Below are 17,980 nucleotides of genomic sequence, written 5' to 3'. Positions count from 1 at the left end.
AATTAACCGTCCTCCTGTTGATCATCTAGCACATGGAGAACATATTACAACCAAAGGAGTCATAAATCTACACAAAATCATAAGAAAATATATAAATAGTTATAGGTTGTGCTAAAAGTCTTTTCTTTCCCAGATGGAGTATCAGCTAAACAAATTCACAACAAAATGGAGGGTTTTTATGAGAAAAATGTTGGTGCAATGCCAGAGCCATAAAACACACTGCCTTTCGGGTTGATGTAAACTCTGAGTAGGGGCCTATACCCTGTCTGTTTGTGGCCTCTCCTTAATGCTATGGTCCTCGTCAGCTCGCAGTTCCCGGCTCTCAGCACTGCCTCTAGTAGCCAGCTCATTTGTGTGTGAAGCCATGCCCATGAAAACACGGTAAAACTTGAGTGCTGACACCTGCCAAGACTTCATCTGGCCTGGGCCCCCACCCCTCTGCGTGTGTGTGTGTGCAAGTGTGTGTGTGTCTATTGTACACCCTTCTCTTTCAGCTGTGCCTCTACTGCTGCTGCTGACTCATCTACTGGCCTCGGGAGACTTGAGCTATACTCCATACATTTTTACACGCATGCACCCTCTCCTGCCAGGTGAAAGAAATAATAACGGCAGTTTTTCTTTTTCTACCAACAGCTGCTGTCTTTTACCTGTGGAAAATAAAATTAAACCAACTCTATATAAAACCACTATTAAATCCTAGTTTGAGATTTTAATGCCTTTGTTTTCACTCAGTGGCATCATTGACTCATCAGGTGATGTTAACCAACCGTGCTCATATTATGGGATGCATTTGACCCTTGGCGGCAAGACTTTAGCTCAAGCAAGTGAATGTTCCTTATTTCATCTGGTTAATTTACCCATAAATAATGCTGGCTCTAGTATTGAAAGGTTACATTACATCTTAACTGGACTGTTTTGGACATGCTAGTATCCATGGCTTTGCCCAACATCTCAAGCATGAAAAATAAGGTTATTACGTGGTCACTGCCTTAAGACAGGCCTCCCCTATACTGATTGAGTGATATGTTTGGCCTTTTCCTATGCCATCACTGCCCAGTTCCTAAGACCCAAGCATACTTTCAGCATGAGGTATAGTGAAAAATCTGCCATATTTGTACAAAATGTGCTTTTAGAAAGTCTTGCATGCACAGAGTCTGATTCAGTCCTGATCACAGCATCAACATGTTTATTGTGCATCTGTCATATCTACAAAATGATTAGGCCTGATTTATTATCTTGATTAGTCTTAAACAGAAGCAGCTTGGCAACTGGTACAAAACCTGAAAGTACTTCCAGCCTTCGGCACTTTGGTTAAACCAAGGAAGAAATCACCATAATTATAGTAGGCAAATGTGCTGTGCATATGGCCACGCTTTCTCTGGAATGAGAGGTAGATGGAGGACAAGTACAAAAGGATGCTCTAATAAAAAGCGTTCTCATTTGGCTTTTGGGGGATGAAGTGAATACTTTTGTTCATTGGAAATATCCTGCGTATGGTGAGAAAATGTGTGTTGCGTGGGACAAAGCACATGTCGCCTCGTGGTTTTGATGAGCTGATAGAAAGGGACTGAGCCTATAATGCAAAATGCATTTTTTGCATTTTTCTAATATGAATAATATGATTTTTTTCTTTTCCCCCTGTATCTTTCATTTACACCTTTTTTGAGTTGAGTCCTGAGTATTTGTGAGACTTTCTTAAAATAATATCAAAGACCCATTATCATCAAACTTGTCTTGCAGCCTTACACTCTTTACATGGGCTTTTTCCATACATTGCCAAACTAATTGAATACATAATCAGAAGCAGTTGGAAATGCTAACAGACACTATCCTTCCGCAACAGAAGGATGTTTCTTGAATGTGTGTAATTGTTTGAGTGATTTTCGTGTTTCCTGGTGTCAAGGCTGGCAGGCAGGCCCGTTGTGATGTGGCCTATAGGGTCAGCAGTGAACCATGGAGAAGATTCCTCGTCTCCCACACAATCGAAACCTCACAACCAGGCCATGGCCATACCACCATGCCGCAGGCAGCTCAGTTGGAGCGATTCCAGATGCAGAAATAGAAATAAAATGCTTCTTTTGGTATATGGTTGTAATTTGCACTCAAATAGTGGTGGTAGTATGTTATAATACACAATAGATGTCATGGTAACAGGGGCCGGATCAGTATCTGTGAAAAATCAACCTCCTGGAAATAATACAAATTGTGCAGCTCTAATGGCTCACAGTAATGCAACTGTCAAGTTGCTTCCTGTATTTATGACAGGCCTATTAATACTATATTTGTCATAGCATTATCTACTCAACCTCCTATCCAAACCAAATCTCTTTTCAAATTGGATGTAAGAATGTTTGAATGTAGTAGTTTAAAATAGTCAGTGCATCTATGAAACTTGTTGTGGAATCATTAACAATGCATGAAGAAAGTGCACATTTGAGAAACTTGGAACAAACATGGAAAAAACATGTTTGTGTCACTTAATATTCGGCCAGTTTGATCTTTACAAATGTAATCATTAGACTTAGATTTAAATAGACTTTATTGATCCACGTGGGAAATTATTTGGACACAGTAGCTCACACATCACAATAAATATAATGAATAAGAACAAAAATATAAATTGTAATAATAAATTCAATATAAGTAGCAAATGGAAATGAGCTATTTAGCTATAATCTGGTGTGGAACATCTCTGTTTTTATGAGCTTAATGTCTCTGTACATTATCCTTTCAAATAAAGACATAAAGATAAACTAAAATAGCAAGGTACTGGTGTCAAATAATATTGTATAACATTACAATCTCACCTCTACGTTCTTACTGTATTGCAGACTAAACAAGGGTCTCAGTACCAGCTTGTTAAAGCCAGATTCCATCAGATCTCAGAAGCTAAGCAAAGCCAGGCCTTGATAGTACATGGACAGGAGACTGCTGGGAAAATCAGGTGCCACAATGGAATGCCAGTCACAAAAAATGTTGTTGTGTCCTTAGGCAAACCACTTCACCCACAGTGCCTAGTATGAAAGTGTAGTGTTCGTGAGTGTTGATGGTGGTCAGAGGGGCCTATGCCACAGATTGGCATACTCACTTCCGTCAGTCTGCTCCAGGGCAGCTGTGGCAGCCTATATATATCTATCTTTATATATTTGTATCTATTATCTATATATATCTATATCTATACATATATATCTGTGTGTGTGTGTGTGTGTGTGTGTGTGTATATAGTAACTTTATGACTCACCATTCCATAAGAAGCCAAACTACATATTTGTTACCTACAACATTACCCAACATTACATCCACATATCCCTGTTGGTTTTGCCTGAACCATCTCTCTACTTTTGGTTGACATTTTTCCAGTGCAGCGCCCCATCTGGCCCTAACCTCAGCCTTTACCACTGTAACCTCACTCATCCATACCTCCATCTCCATCTCGAGTCCCCAACCCCAGCTCCGAATCGTCTTTCCCCCGGGCCCTTAACCCCAGGGAAGTGGCTTTGTTGGGAAACCACACGAAAGGCCAGTAGTATTTACCCTCTCGGTGTTCTCACAGGCAGCTATGCGTATGGAACAACACGGATGCTCTCATTAGTTTTCTTGAGTTGCAACTAAGTAATAATTTTCAGGCTAGGACTGTACAATCTATTATTTTTGAAAATTTACACAGTCAATGCGAATGACATTATAACTGAAAGGTTGGCTAATGGTTGATCGTGTTTTCTGAAGTTCTTGGTTGCTGCAGATGTTATAGATAGGTTTCTCTCTATAGTGGGATATCCTGTTGATATTAAGGCTAATCATTGTGTCCTAATGCTGTCGCTATATTTCAGCATTGGTCTTACCATGGCTTCACTTCTTTTCCTCTGTGGTATAATGTTTCTTATATTGTGGGTGCCATTATTTACAATCTACATCCTAGACTTTTTACTGTACCTTGCCATTTATATATGTGCCACTCTCCCTAATCTGGCCCAGACTTTGTAAAAACTAAAGTAATATCATCTGGTTGGATTTGGGGAATGGATACTTTGATGCCTGGTATAGGACCTATGTCTAAGGAACAAGCTGTCATCTCTTGCTCTTTAACTAGGAAGATGTGTTGACTGTTTAAATGCCTTTGTCCTAATATTTGTCTTCTTTAAGTCCCTCGATGCAAGAGGAGTGATTATTACTCAGGGAAGCTCTCTGACATGTGTATCAAGTTGCCTTGTGAATTCAAGTGGAAAGACGATACCATCAAAGAGTTCGGGCTTAGCTTTGGTATCTAAAGATGGCAGCAGGAAGTTTGTAAAGCGGTGTGTCACATTCATAGGGAAAGCAAAGATAGTGTTCGGCTATAAAACTCGAAGTGGTCCAGTCTCACAGCTGTCCTGTCTGTATTTGTGCACTGTTGTACCTCTTCCACACGTCTATCAGCAAGTGTGCTTTTAATGGTGTAAACTTTCCCATCCGTTTTCAATAGCGTCAACAACCCCGGGACCCTGAACGTGCTTGGCAGTGGAACTCAGAGCTGTTACTGCCAGCTTCTTTTAACCATCAACCATCAACCAACTCCTTGCCATTTAAAAGTATAGGGCCGTCTGGGGTATGCTGGTGTTTTGATACAGCTGTACAATCTCATGACTTATGCTTTTTGTCAATCTGGGCTGCCACAGCGAGCCAAGATTTGCACAGGTTTCATGCTTTTAATTGATTAGATTTCAAATAATTGAACAACATAAAGTACAGTAAAATAGAAAGAAGCAGCAATAAATATTAGATGTTTGTGATGCTCAAGCTACCATCATAATATCTGATGCTTCATTTTGTCTTTATGTTCTGTTTCAAACAAATTATGTTACAAGTCTTTTAGCCATTGGTTTGTTAGTATGTTACACAGTGCCTCAGTGCGTAGAGAGGCGTAGATATAGAGTTGAGGTTGTGTTTGCGTGAATAGTCATTGAATGGGTGTGCCAGTCCAACCCATGTAAAATTAGTCATCTCAATTATTACTTGAGCTACAATAACAAAGTTTGTAGTCAACAGATGACCCAATTAATGAATAGGCCGTGATTTATTTCCACAAATTGGCTAAATATCATGCTATGGTCTCAATGAAAATTTACTTCACAGTGTTACCGTGCCAACCAGACAGACCCTGAAGTAAGACCCTTTCTTTGAAATCTCTCCAAGAGCATCCAGCAAGCAGATGTTTTAAACAAAAAAGTGAAGTACAGCAGCTAATCAAATTTCAGCACCAGTAAGTTCGTTTACATGCACTTGAGTTTCAGGGTTATGAGCCTTGTCCTGGTTATGACACTATTTATCATATTATATGTTTACATGCAAGCTGAGAAACCAGGATACTCATATCCCTGTATACACGATCAGATTACTGTGGAATATCTCAGCTACAATGGCTTATTTGTGATACTGTTACTGAGTACTGTGTAAACATGCACCAAGACTAAACCAGGACAGTTAGAGAACCTGATCATAATCAGTGAATGTAAATGTACTCTAAATGTAAATGTATGGTAAAATTATATTTTACTACAATAATAACAACATATACTTATTTGTTATGTTTATCATTTGGTTCCTTGTCCTCTGCATTTTTTTTCTTCATAAAATAGTATTTCTACAATTTTTTTCACTGTAGATTAGAATTAATGGGTGTCTTTCTGTAAAGCAAAAACATAAGGTGAAATATGTGGAAAGTAAAACAGAAAAAAAGAAAATGTTGAATTTCTTATTAGCCAAAAAGAAACTACACCCACTTTGGTGGTAGCATAAAAGTCTAGCTGATGTATGAGTTGGACTCCTCATACAATTTGCATGACTGCAGATCTCTGCTGTCCACTGACCCATTGCTTTAGGTGGGACAGACTCCACCACTCCACCATATTGTTTTCTTCTAACAAACCACAATAAATTGATGACTCTTACTGCAAGGAATGCCCAGTACTGAGAGGCTCGTTTCATAGTGAAAAAATGTTTTGAAAAAAGCAAGTTGCCGTTTGAAATGGGTTGACATGTCCAAAGTTGTTTATCGGAGCATAGACTTAACATTTAGCTGTTTTATGAAGGGTGTGAGGAAACCGCTGGCCTGCCAAAGGATTAGGCCTCCAGGAGGTTTCACTTTAACTGTGAATGGATTTGGCCTTCAGATCCCAGACAAGCTGCTTTCATAGTATCACGCAAATAAAATGCATTATGTGTGGGATTTTTAAAAACTTTATAAAAACAAACCAATATTTTAATATGTGAAATAGCACTTCACTAAAACCACTTTAACAAACTTTTGTTATATGTAAATTATTTTTTTAAATAATAATCCTTTTGTGTCCTCATGCAGAACGGTGAGCCCGAGTCAGAGGAGCTTGTGTACAGCCACTATGTGATCTGTAACGACACTCATGAGACGCTGCGCTTCGGTCAGGTAGACACAGATGAGAACGTGCTGCTGGCCAGTCTCCACAGTCATCAGTACAGCTGGAGGTCTCACAAGTCCCCACAGGTATAGATCTACACACCTGCATACACACCCAAGCATACCCACACATGCATACATGGGGGCTTCCATGCTTCAGGGGGACACTAAATTTCATAAATTTCTAATAATAAAGGAGTGACGTCATGGGGACCTGATTTTGCCCCCATAACAGAGGCAGGTCCCCATGATGTGATTGTGTATATGTATTTTAATCTCCACAGTGTGATAAATACCTACCCATACATACACAAACAACTTTGATACAGATTCACATGTTCATATAGGCAGCGAGTGAATAAGAAAGTGTAAGAGCAAGTGGTAATACAAGCTTTTAGGTTTATTACTTGTGCACTTGCAATGGTACACTATGGTATCTTGTACAATTGAACCATGACGGACACATGAAATCAGTTACCCATAACTCTACGATTACTGTCTAATCTTGTGGTTATTTTACTAAGACTTGTGAAATTTATAATGAGCAAAAACACTGTGGTCTTTGTTATTGTTAGCTTTCGGTCATATACACTGTCATGACTATTGCGTGGTTACTAAGTTATGAGTCGCAGTGTGCATGGGAAGCATTAACAGCTCACCATAAATACACTGATTCTCTGGAGAATACAAGTGTGTACCTCACATAACATGCTTTTGTCCATAGGCTAAATTGAATGTGGAGAGATATGCTCACACTGTTTGCGGCCTGGGCTAACAATAGTGCACGTACAACAGTTTGTGTCTGTCAGCGTTCTCAGACACTCTCCTGACAGCATTGTTAAAGAAGATTGATTATATTTAACCCTTGGTGGTTTTGAGGTTGAGCGGAGGGTGGGCTGCGTGGCGATCCGTGGCATCTGCGTGTGTGTTTGGTATGCACATGTTCCGAGACCCCCATTTGTTGCAGCATGAGTGTGAGAAAGCCAGGCTTGAGAAAAGACATGGCCATAATTGCTCACAGTAAGTCAGTAAGTCAAGTTGTATTAATCATCCACCATGGTTAATCTTTGCTCTTACCTCACTCATATTAAACACACACACACAAACTAGGTTGATAAATGCACACAAAAAACTATGTAAAAATAGTAAATTGTATACAAATATTTTATCCTTGGCCAATTTTTGATTCCTCCTGTAATTGGCATAGGTTATATGAAGTGCACTAGCATTATACCATACATACATTGGTCTCCCAATATATGTGGGGCAAAGCACAACTTAACTAATGAAAAAACTTAATTCATGAAAAAAAAAAAATGGGAACAGTCTCTTTAAAAGCAATTTCCATTCCTATTTAAAGAAATGCTCCTTTGCTGTACTTAGAGAGATTCATTATATCTCAAAGTAAAAATGGCCTCTGTGTTTTGGGATGTTTTAGATAAAAAAAAAATAAAAAATCCATCTTCAGGCCAAATGTCATCATAGGAGAAGAATGCTATTCCAGGATGTTTCTATCTTGTGTAATTCCTTCCATCTTGTATTTGTGGTATATGAAATACGCGCTCCTGAATATGATTTGTGAAACTAGATAAATAAGAATTGTTGTACAGTACTTACTACTTGAGCTTGATGATAAAGTACCTGCCAATATGCCCCCCTCATCCTCATCTAATTACATTATGGGTTATAAAAATAGCCATGCTGATAAGACAAAGTTGTATTTCTTTATTGTACGCGGTTCATCAAAATATGTTTTTGTAGTCACAAATCAGTTTCCTAATCACTGCTTAAGTGGTTGCACTGTTTTGTTTAGGTCCCCAATTCCTTCAAGTGTCTTAAACTACTCAAATCGTCATAGTTCGTCTCTCACTAAATGTCAACTTCAATGACCTTAGCTCTTCAATTTAACCCAGACCTACTCCCAACCCAATTAGCCTCTAACCTGTTGCGTTCCACAGCTTCACATCCTGCACAGCCAGTGGTACGCAGACTGTTTTGTGTCTTTCTTCACACTCATTTCTCCCTACTGCAGCCCATATATTTTACATTTTCTCTATAATTTAACACCAAATACAGTGCTGAACAACTCGTAGCTCAACGGCTGTTTAGAGCAAATGGGGCGGACAGTGCTAATAGCGGCTCTGCTTGTGTGAGTGATGACCCCAGCTTTTTACTGACATCCATGTTTTCACCTCATCCTCTGTTTTTCCCCTTACAGCATATATCCAATATCCTCGGGACATTTCATTTTGTCTTTAGCCTTTTCTTGTGTTCCAGCCCATTACACACTTTCATTAGTCCGTTGCCTAAGCAGTGAACACTTTTGGGATCTAAATTAGCTCATGTGGGGATTGCTAAAGTTGCTGCTAAAGCAGGGACAGGCCAGTAAAACATTTATTTATTTATTTTTTTTATAGGCTGCGGATGGTGGAAGAATATCTAAATGTTATGACTGGAATGAGCTCTTTACTGGCCTTTTTTGTCCCCATACAGTCCTTTAGATCCTCCAAGTGCAGCCCCACTCTTCTGCTGTGTAGTATTCCTGTGTCGTGCTCATTTTCTTTAGTCAGTCTTTAGCAGTTCAATCAGATCAGAAGACCTGGACCATCTCCTGTCCACCCTTTTTCAGGGTTATACTTTTGAGTCTTTCTTTCAACTCTGTCCAATAACAGCAAAGGAGCTCCCAGTGCTATCTCTATCCCTCTCATAGTCCCGTCTGTTTAGGGACTCTCCTGCCTCCTGTCCCTGCCTCCTGTTCCTGCCTCCTGTCCGCTGTCCCTGCATCCTGTCCCTGCCTCTTGCCCCTGCCTCCTGTCTTAGACCAGAGTCGATAGTTTGGTTTTAGTTCCTGTGACATACACTAAACCAGGGGTGTCCAAACTATGGTCCAAGGGCCAAAAGTAGCTCTCAGACCAATTTTTGTTGGTCCTCAGGCTTCCTGTTGAATTGGCCCAAATGATAGGCAGAGCTTTTGGCCATGTTATAGTTGTTTCTCTTTCTCAGTTACCTTCTCAGAGTTATATTTGTGGTGATGCTTGCATGTTTGAGTAATCTTTATTTGCTTATTTCGAAGATGACATATTGCCGATCAACCTCCATTTTTTTCTATACCCACTGCTCTATACTTATTTTGTTCTCCCATTTTATTTTCTTAAGCTGTGATAGCATTTTATTCGACAGAGTCACGTAGTGATTTTGATAAAATGGGGAAAAAATCTGCAGCTATCCATCCATTTTGATGCCATTTACAGCTCCCATTGGTCACTGCATTTTTCTAAAGCGGAAGTCAGCTGACTTATTTCTTTTATTAAGGAATTTTAGATGAACATCGCAATTTAAAATATGTAAATTATAACAAAATTACCCATGGGTGTCATAGATAATGACTATATTACTATAATAATGTCACACTCAAGCCCCCAGGTTCCAACATGGCCACCCATTCAAGTCGATGGGCCGAGCTCAATGGCGCATGATCCCAAATTAGCCTAGCCCGGCTAGGTACTTCTGGTGGCTGTGGGCCGACCGAGCATGCGCAGTACTGCTCTTTTCTCCCACGGGCACACTCGAATGCACGCAACCGAACGCAGAGAGCATGGGCTCGTGTATCACGTGATCGCTTTGACCAATCAGAGCGAGAGGAGCTAGGGCGGAGCAGAGCAGAGCGGAGCCGAAGCTAACGATTATAAAGCGTTTTCTTAAGACAACTGAAGGATTTTGAGTTGAGAAAAAGTTTATGATCTAAAAATAGGTAAAAATTGCCAACAAATCCAACATTTTTGAAAGTTGTAGGTGCCCTGTCAGACGAACACAAGCAGTTTGTGATTACATTGCACTCTATGAGAAAAATCTTGTCTCGGCCCATGGGATTTTTTCCGCTGAAGTTCCAGTGAGTGACCACTATGTCAACTGGAGGCAGCTACAAGCTAGTAGTACTGTATCCAGTTATTTTAATAGATCCATGGTCACACTGCACTATGACATAGGCCTAAAATTAATGGTAAACGATCACGCTGTCAGACAATGTATTAAATGGACCCACCCCCCCAATGACTTACACTGACCATTATTTCACATATTTAGCAATGTGTTGCAATTGTACACTAAAAGAGAAAATTGTAAATAAGATTACATCCTACTTCTCCTATCCCTCTTTGTTTGCTTTCTCCTCTCTCTCTTTCCTCTCTATCTACTGTCAAACTCTCTTTCTTATTCTCTAGCCTGTTAATGGCCCATGTCAGCGTGTCAAACTCCTGTCCTCATGTCTGTAGTATGATGTCCCTTCTGACCTGTCCACTCACCACATGCACACACAACTGAGAGCTATTCATGTAAAATAATCTGTCCTCGCTCTTCCCTCTGCTCCCTCAAGAATCCACTGGACATGAGATCATCTTTAGCAAAATACATTGGATAAAATCAGGCAAAACAGTGGAAGTTAAGGGCAGGGTAGCAAAGTTAAAATACAACTGCCCATAGAGGTGTGAGAGGAGTTGTAGTGGATACTAGTAGATGAAATTCAGGCCTGTGTGAGTCAAAGAAACTAAATATACAGCTCATCATTGCCGGGGCAAAGATGAGCTGTGTACTTAACACTCATAGCATGCTTTACAGTTTCCATCCCTCCCACTGATCAAGATTTGTAGTTCACTGATATCTTCTGTGTGTTAAAGGTCATATATTTCACTAAATGAATTCTTCATTTAGTGAACTGGTGTTAAGATGACGCTCTGACAAAGGAATAAAGGGTAGGCATAATAAGCTTAAGCTTCAGCCTACACTTTTTCAGTCTGTGTATGTTAAATATGTCTGTGAATTAATGTCAAAATATACCTGTGACCGAAATAAATAAATAAATAAAAATAAATTCTGAGCTTTAAGCCACATTAGAATGTTGTTAACTTATTTAAAAATATACCTGGATCTGTGTTTTGCTTCATTCACACGTTTGAGTCATCTTGCATTAGTCTGTCTACATTTTCAAAGCTCAGAATGCTCTGTTCCACCTTGTGATGTCATGAAACAGTAGCTTTCAAGTTAATCGTTACCTTTTACCTATTGTTAAGTAGTGACCTGCAGTTACGGGGCTGAAACCATCCAACTGACTCTAGTGAAGGTATATGAACTTTAAAAACACAGTGGATCACTTCCTGTAATATCACATAACATCACAAGGCAGAACACAGTGTTTTCTGTCTGAGAAAATAACTTGTATGAATGAAACAAAACACCACTTCAGGTATGTGTTTGATGAGGAAACAACATTATAAAATAGATCAGAAAATCATGCAATATGGGCCTTTTCAGTAGTAGTAGCTAGTGAGGCTGGATGTGGTGGTTGAGTGTTGGTGGTGCTCAGAGGGGCAGATGGTGCAGATTGAAAGCCTTGCATCTGCCAGGGCAGCTGTGGGTATGATAGTAGCTTACCACCACAGAGTATAGAGTGAATGAGTAAAACGACTTTGACGTCTATAAAGCTAATTGATTATTAAAACAAATACATTTTTCTTGTCAGACTCACACCAACACAGTATGAGTTTTTTTCCTGCTTTGTTAAATCAAATATGGTATTAATTTTACTTTGGACCATGCTATAGTAATAGAAGATAAAGTTGAAAATATTACTGATCTCAGCAAAATTGTACAGGAAACGACAGCAGGCAATTTTAAATTCTTTACAATACTACACTAAATGTCCTCTATTTAAAAAAGTCTGTATCACTGCATTAAGTCTCTGGTTCTTTTCTCTTTCTGCCTTACATTATGTGTCTGGTTTTGTCTGGTTCTTTTTCTACAAAGTGAAATTGCATTAATTCCCTGTAATTACTCTCAACTTATCAGATCACACACTATTAACACGACACTGTCCCTTCACTATACCATTCCCATTAAACCTAATACAACATTTATTATGAGAGAAAATGAAATGAATGAACAGGCCCTGTGTTATTTCAGCTTGTACTTAAACATGAAGACATATTTAAACCCATATCCTCTCCTTTTGTGGGAGCGAGTGCTTAAAGTGTATGCTATCCCACCACACACTCAAGTTGACATACCTCTGAATATCAGTCACTTGTCTTACTCCCACAGTGTTATTGCAGCGAAACACGAACCTTAACTTGGGTCACCCCTCTTTGTCCCAGGACCACTCCCTCTTGCTCCTCTGTTCCTCCTGTCAGTCACAACATAAGGTGCATTAAAAGCTTCAATTCAAATAGTCACGTCTTTCCATCTACTCCACAGTCAAAACCATAACCACATATTAACCCTATCATTAACCCTATTATAAACAGTGATAAAATGCTTCCTATGTCCTGCATTCTCTCAGACCGGTCTATTTAGTTTCTTAGGCATGCCTTCACATGTCTGTATTACAAACCAACTATTAGGAGGCTTAAAACATAAATAAATACCCACTTTTGTGCAATTTTAAAGCAAAAGAAATGACTATTTGAAGATAAACAGATACATTTTTGGATGATAACTAAATAATTAGGCACAAACTCATTTTTACCTCCACCCTCTCTGTTTTTCTTGTGTGTGGTGAGGGGCCAATGGTTGAAATATCTGGCTGCCCCTCACAGGATGCAGATCGACTGATGGAAATCCCTGTGGTTAATGCGGTTAGTGGGACGAGGGGTGTCAAGAAGCTCCCAGGATTTCAGAAGAGGGCTTTTTAAGTGCCTACAAGAAATATTCACAATTTGTATAAAGTGTAATTTAGCCATGGAGCAGGCCAGTGCTGTGTGTTTGGATGTGCAGCTCCCAGGGGTGCTGTGCTGTCGCTCCCTGCGACCATTATTGTGCGGTCAGATTGGTTGCTGTTCTTGGAAGAAACCATGAGAGAAATGCACTGACCCTATCCGAACAGTTTTATCATGCATCCATGCTTCTAGTTATTTGTTTATTTATCAATTGTCAATTTAAAGTTCCCATATTACACAAAATTGACATTTGTGTTGTGTTTTGCATCAATCGCACATGTTTTAGTAATCCTGCATTATTAGTCTGTCTAGGGGGGGCAGTTCCAGGGCTGAATTTATCAAAATAATTCAAGTGAAAGTGTATGGAGTGGAGCCCTTCCTGTATTACCACATGACATCACAAGGTGGAATAGAGTATTGTCAGTTTGAGAGAAGACCTCAGTCTAAATATCCAGGGTTTGTGTGTTAACGTGTGAATGAAACAAAACACAACTCCAGGTATGTTTTTGATAAGAAAACAACATAATGCCATAGATCAAAAAATATAAACATGACTATTTGTTATTTGTAATTGGAAGTTTTGCATGCACTGTTATATTGTATGAGTACCAGATAAATGTATATGATCAAGTAGTTTTGGTATGCACTGTATGTTTCCTGTCAGTTATGAGTTTAGTTTGGGCGTGTTGTTGTGAGCTGGTATGACGTAAAGCCCGACCTTAAGTGCGCATTTGAAAGAGTTTGAGAGAGTGGTTACTTGGCAGGACTTTTATCATCCCTGTTTAGGTGCGCACTGTTTACCTTCTACAGACACTCTGCAACCTCCAGAATATGATTTTGTTTTCCATTGTCCATAAGATTACATTACACCTCATTTTTCAATATAACTTTAAGTATTTGTCAGACTTGAATTGCACAAAAACATGTCATCATGGCGTGGCCCTGACCCTATTGTTTAACAAACACTGCCCTCAAGTGAAGTGGTCTGTAGTTGTCCTGTTATTTTCCCTCTTACAACTGTGGAAACGTTAACCCCAGCTATATGAGGTTAACCAAAAGCACTGACTGATCAGAGAGACACTGATGAAGATAGCTTTGATCCCTGGAGACCCCTTTTCCTGGTTTAGATTCTAAGAAAGGGCCCGGCCTGCTAAGGTAATGTATTATTTTGCATTTTAAAGCGACGTACAGCCAAAGGTTAAACATTGGCTACTCACTGGATCGTACATTATGGTGATGTCCAATTTAGTGAGGAGTAACATGAACTGCTGGCCCGTGAAATTCTCCTCTCACCGGGACATTTTTTAAGTTTATCAGCGCTGTGATAGGGAGGTCATTTATCCCGTAGTGACACTTGCCCAGGCTTGTCTTACACTGACAGATACATTATAAAGATCACCCGATATTATTATTTTGAGTGATTTTAAAGTTTTGTTCCCATAGCAACGAGATACAAACGGTCGGTGACTCAGCCTGCCAGAAGTCAGTATGGGATTATCATCATTGATTGTGAGTGTCTCAGGGTCCAAAAAATACAAGAAGTCATCTCGAGGCAGGGTTACAGTGGGGTTGAAGAATGTAGTGATTTGTAAATGAGAAGTGAAGGAGGGCTGGCCTTCCTCATCAGCCCGGAGCAGAGTCCACACACCAACACAAACAAACATCGCCAGAGAGAGGCTTCTGTTAAATCACAGGTCAAAATGCTCCATACTGAGAAAACTGTGTCTTTATAGATACTTGGCATGTGTTTAAAACAGTTTGGAGTATCTTACAAGTATCTGGCAAGGTAGCCAACAATGTAACAGATATTGCTTTTTACATATTATATATTATATTAGCTTTAGTTTAGGCCTAGTACATTTTTGAGGATTGATTTCTCCTTCAATAAAGCCAGTGCATAGTTTATTCATCATTATCTAAACTCTGTTTTAATAAGATTGTGAATGTTATGTGTGCATGTCTGTTTTGTTCCTATCTTAAACAGTGAAAATATAGATTCATTATAATTAATATATTCATAGCTGTACAATTTGTAATACTAAACATGTCTGGATTATCTCTTTTACACATTATAAAATCAAGCTCGTATTACTTTTTGGAAAAACAGCTTTTCTACAGGTTCTTTGGGGACACCTTTGTCTTTGGAAGCATATTTATCTTAAAGTTGTCAATATTACCATGTCAAAGTAAATATGTTAACAAGAAAAAACTGTATTGTTCTTGTCAAATAAGACGTGCACATTTTTATCAACAAAATGAGTTCACTTATAAACTGCTCCATTCGTGACTCAATGATCCAATTCCCACTGAAAGGTTCACAGTAAGGTGCTGATGTGGCTTTTGGATATTATGTATTTTCTTTGTTTAGTTGCTATAGAAACCAAAAATACAGCCATCTTTATCAATTTCCATAACCCAAAACTACACCTCAGCTGATAAGAGACATACCAATATTATGACACTAAATATGGAAAAATAATAAAAATGAGTTTTGTGTTTCTGTTTGACAGGTCAAATGTTGATGCAGTGACTTTATTCCCTGTGCTCTATGTAGAGCTCATTAATAAAACTTTTGGTCCTGCTAATTTTTCATTATTTGTCACCAAAGAAGCAGATTCCAGTAGTGAGGATTGATTATAAAATAATATAGTGTTGTCAGTAATTAAAAAATCAATGTCTCAAACTACATGGGAAAGCACATTTTCTGCCATTTATCATGAAATGTGTGTCCTAAAAGGCTTAAATACTGCTTTTCAACCATGCAAAGCTTAATTATAAAAACATAACCCAAATTGGTACGATTGAAATTTGTAAGCCAGGTTCCCAGGATCTGTCTAAAATCATACACATGATCCCAGTGTCCTGAAATGTATTCTCTAACTGTTCTGTCATGATGCAAGCTTGTGTGATTTATAGGTTTTTTGTGATAACAGATTCATCTTCTATGTCTTCCCCTATGTATAAACAAGCACATATTTTGAATCTGTCCCAGTGGAAACCTCTCTCTGAAATGGGAAGATTAATTTAATTATCATGTTGACGAGATCCGAGCAGCTAGAATGTCATATTTGTTTTTCTATGTAAATCTTTTCAAACATACCAATGTGTTAGCACTTTGAAAAATCTGTTTTCTTCCTCGTTTGGCCTTGAACAGTCTCCTAAACCACAGATGTGAGGGGTGTTCCTGGAGCTGTTCCTTGTAGCTGACCACATGACACAAGTGTTGGTATGCTCTAATGACCATATGCTGCATAGTGACAGCAGCTTTATTTAATCACCGTTTTAACAAAATCACCAAATATTATGTGATTTCAGATGTGCAGCATGCCATCACGGTCAATCAATGCGTTTGGAAATAGTTTGAATTCAAATTTGTGTCATACGGTTCAGTTTTGCATTGATTTCTGCACAGAACATGGGACAAGTAGTGAATAGAAGGAAAAGAATCCTAGTTCAATGAGATGCAGCAGTCCCAGTAACTTGTGCTCTTGTTAGGGCAAACTTCTGACTTGGTTACACCTTTTGTCCCCTTAGCCTGGGTTTCATTAGTCATGTCCCTTCAGCACCATGGACAGTACCATAGTGCACTTTGACCTCATTTGCACAAGAAAACTGACAGAACAGCAAAGCAATTTTCTGTAGCTTTGTATTCATAGGTTTGAGTCACATAACTTGTTTATGTATATGGCATGTCATTTGAGCCTGGAGAGGCTCAAAGACAGATACAAAGAGAAAGTATTTGTAGTCTTATTGAGTGAGTTATCTTTGGCGCTCAGACCACAGCAGAAGACATTGCGATGAAGGGTGTCACCGCTCAGATGACATTTTGATGATGTCTTTCCCCGTGGCCTGGACACTGGAGGTGGTAGAGGTGAGGCTGAGGAGAGTGAAGGGGATGATGAGAGGATGAGGAGCTGAGGGGTTGCTGGGGTGGAGGACATCTGATATGGGGATTTAAATTGGGCAGACTGGGCGAGGAACAGGTGCAGTTAGCAGCGAGGAGAAGTATTTGGAGTGAGGGATCAAGGCGAGCAGTATACTCTGGAGAAGAAATGAGGTAGATGGGAGGAAATTTAGGTCTTCCAGGCTGAGTTTACACTAGCTGTATTTCAAGGACCATTTTTGGCACATAAGGTTGCAGCATATCTTTTCTATATCAAATTTGTTGTTGAATGTCATAATAAGAAAACAAAATTGATGCATGTGTCACTAACAGATTTGAATACGATGCTGTGAGTTACTGTAACCTCTTTGCTCATGTTTTCCAGGAGCTCTTGTGTTTTGTTACACACAGACATCAGACATGTCCCTGTCCCATCTCGACTGTTGTCTCCTCTTTCCCCTTGAGCTGTGGTTCTCTTCTCACAGAGGACCTCTTTTGTCAGCTCCTTCTCCCACCACTCGAAGCACTTGTCTGAACGCTCTACTCCAGTCCCCCTGGCCCTGGATGTCTCGAATACCTCGGTCTAAAACCAAAACTAGGTCTATATGGAACAATGTTAGTCAAGCAGAAACCTCTTAAAGTCTCTTCTGTCAACCACCAGAGCCACACAATGCCTCCTCTCTGTACCTCGCAAAACCGCTTCTTAGACTTGCAAATGTGGACTTTGATGTTTCGCAGTCCTGCTTCTTGTGTCAGGGAGAGACAGGCCATTCAGACAGCTGTTATAGCCGCCATAAGCCCCTCATGTTACTCAGCTCTACCCCCGCTGCCCTGGCAAAGAGGCCATTGTGTCTCTCTGTTCCCCCTTATCCCATTTACGCAAAGCTCTTATTCTTTTACTGCAACTGTGTTCTGTTCTTCCCTTTTGTTCTGGAGTCTGCTTTTCATTTGTAGGTGGCTGCAGAGAGCCCCCTGGTC

The 17,980-nt window shown here is 39.5% G+C and overlaps 1 protein-coding gene across 1 annotated transcript in view; it reads left to right on the top strand.

Annotated features, from left to right (window-relative positions):
- The window catches only part of LOC110171426 (intermembrane lipid transfer protein VPS13B), a 289,785-nt gene that overhangs the window by 214,467 nt on the left and 57,338 nt on the right, over positions 1-17,980 (top strand). Inside the window, exon 46 of the mRNA XM_055163864.1 lies at positions 6,338-6,499. Coding sequence (XP_055019839.1) covers positions 6,338-6,499 — 162 coding nt within the window. The remainder of the gene's footprint in view (positions 1-6,337; positions 6,500-17,980) is intronic.

This window comes from Boleophthalmus pectinirostris, unplaced genomic scaffold, assembly GCF_026225935.1.
Source record: "Boleophthalmus pectinirostris isolate CB_2022bp ecotype Guang Dong unplaced genomic scaffold, ASM2622593v1 HiC_scaffold_6, whole genome shotgun sequence".
Taxonomy (NCBI): Eukaryota; Metazoa; Chordata; class Actinopteri; order Gobiiformes; family Gobiidae; genus Boleophthalmus; species Boleophthalmus pectinirostris.
This window is presented reverse-complemented; position numbering and strand designations above follow the sequence as displayed.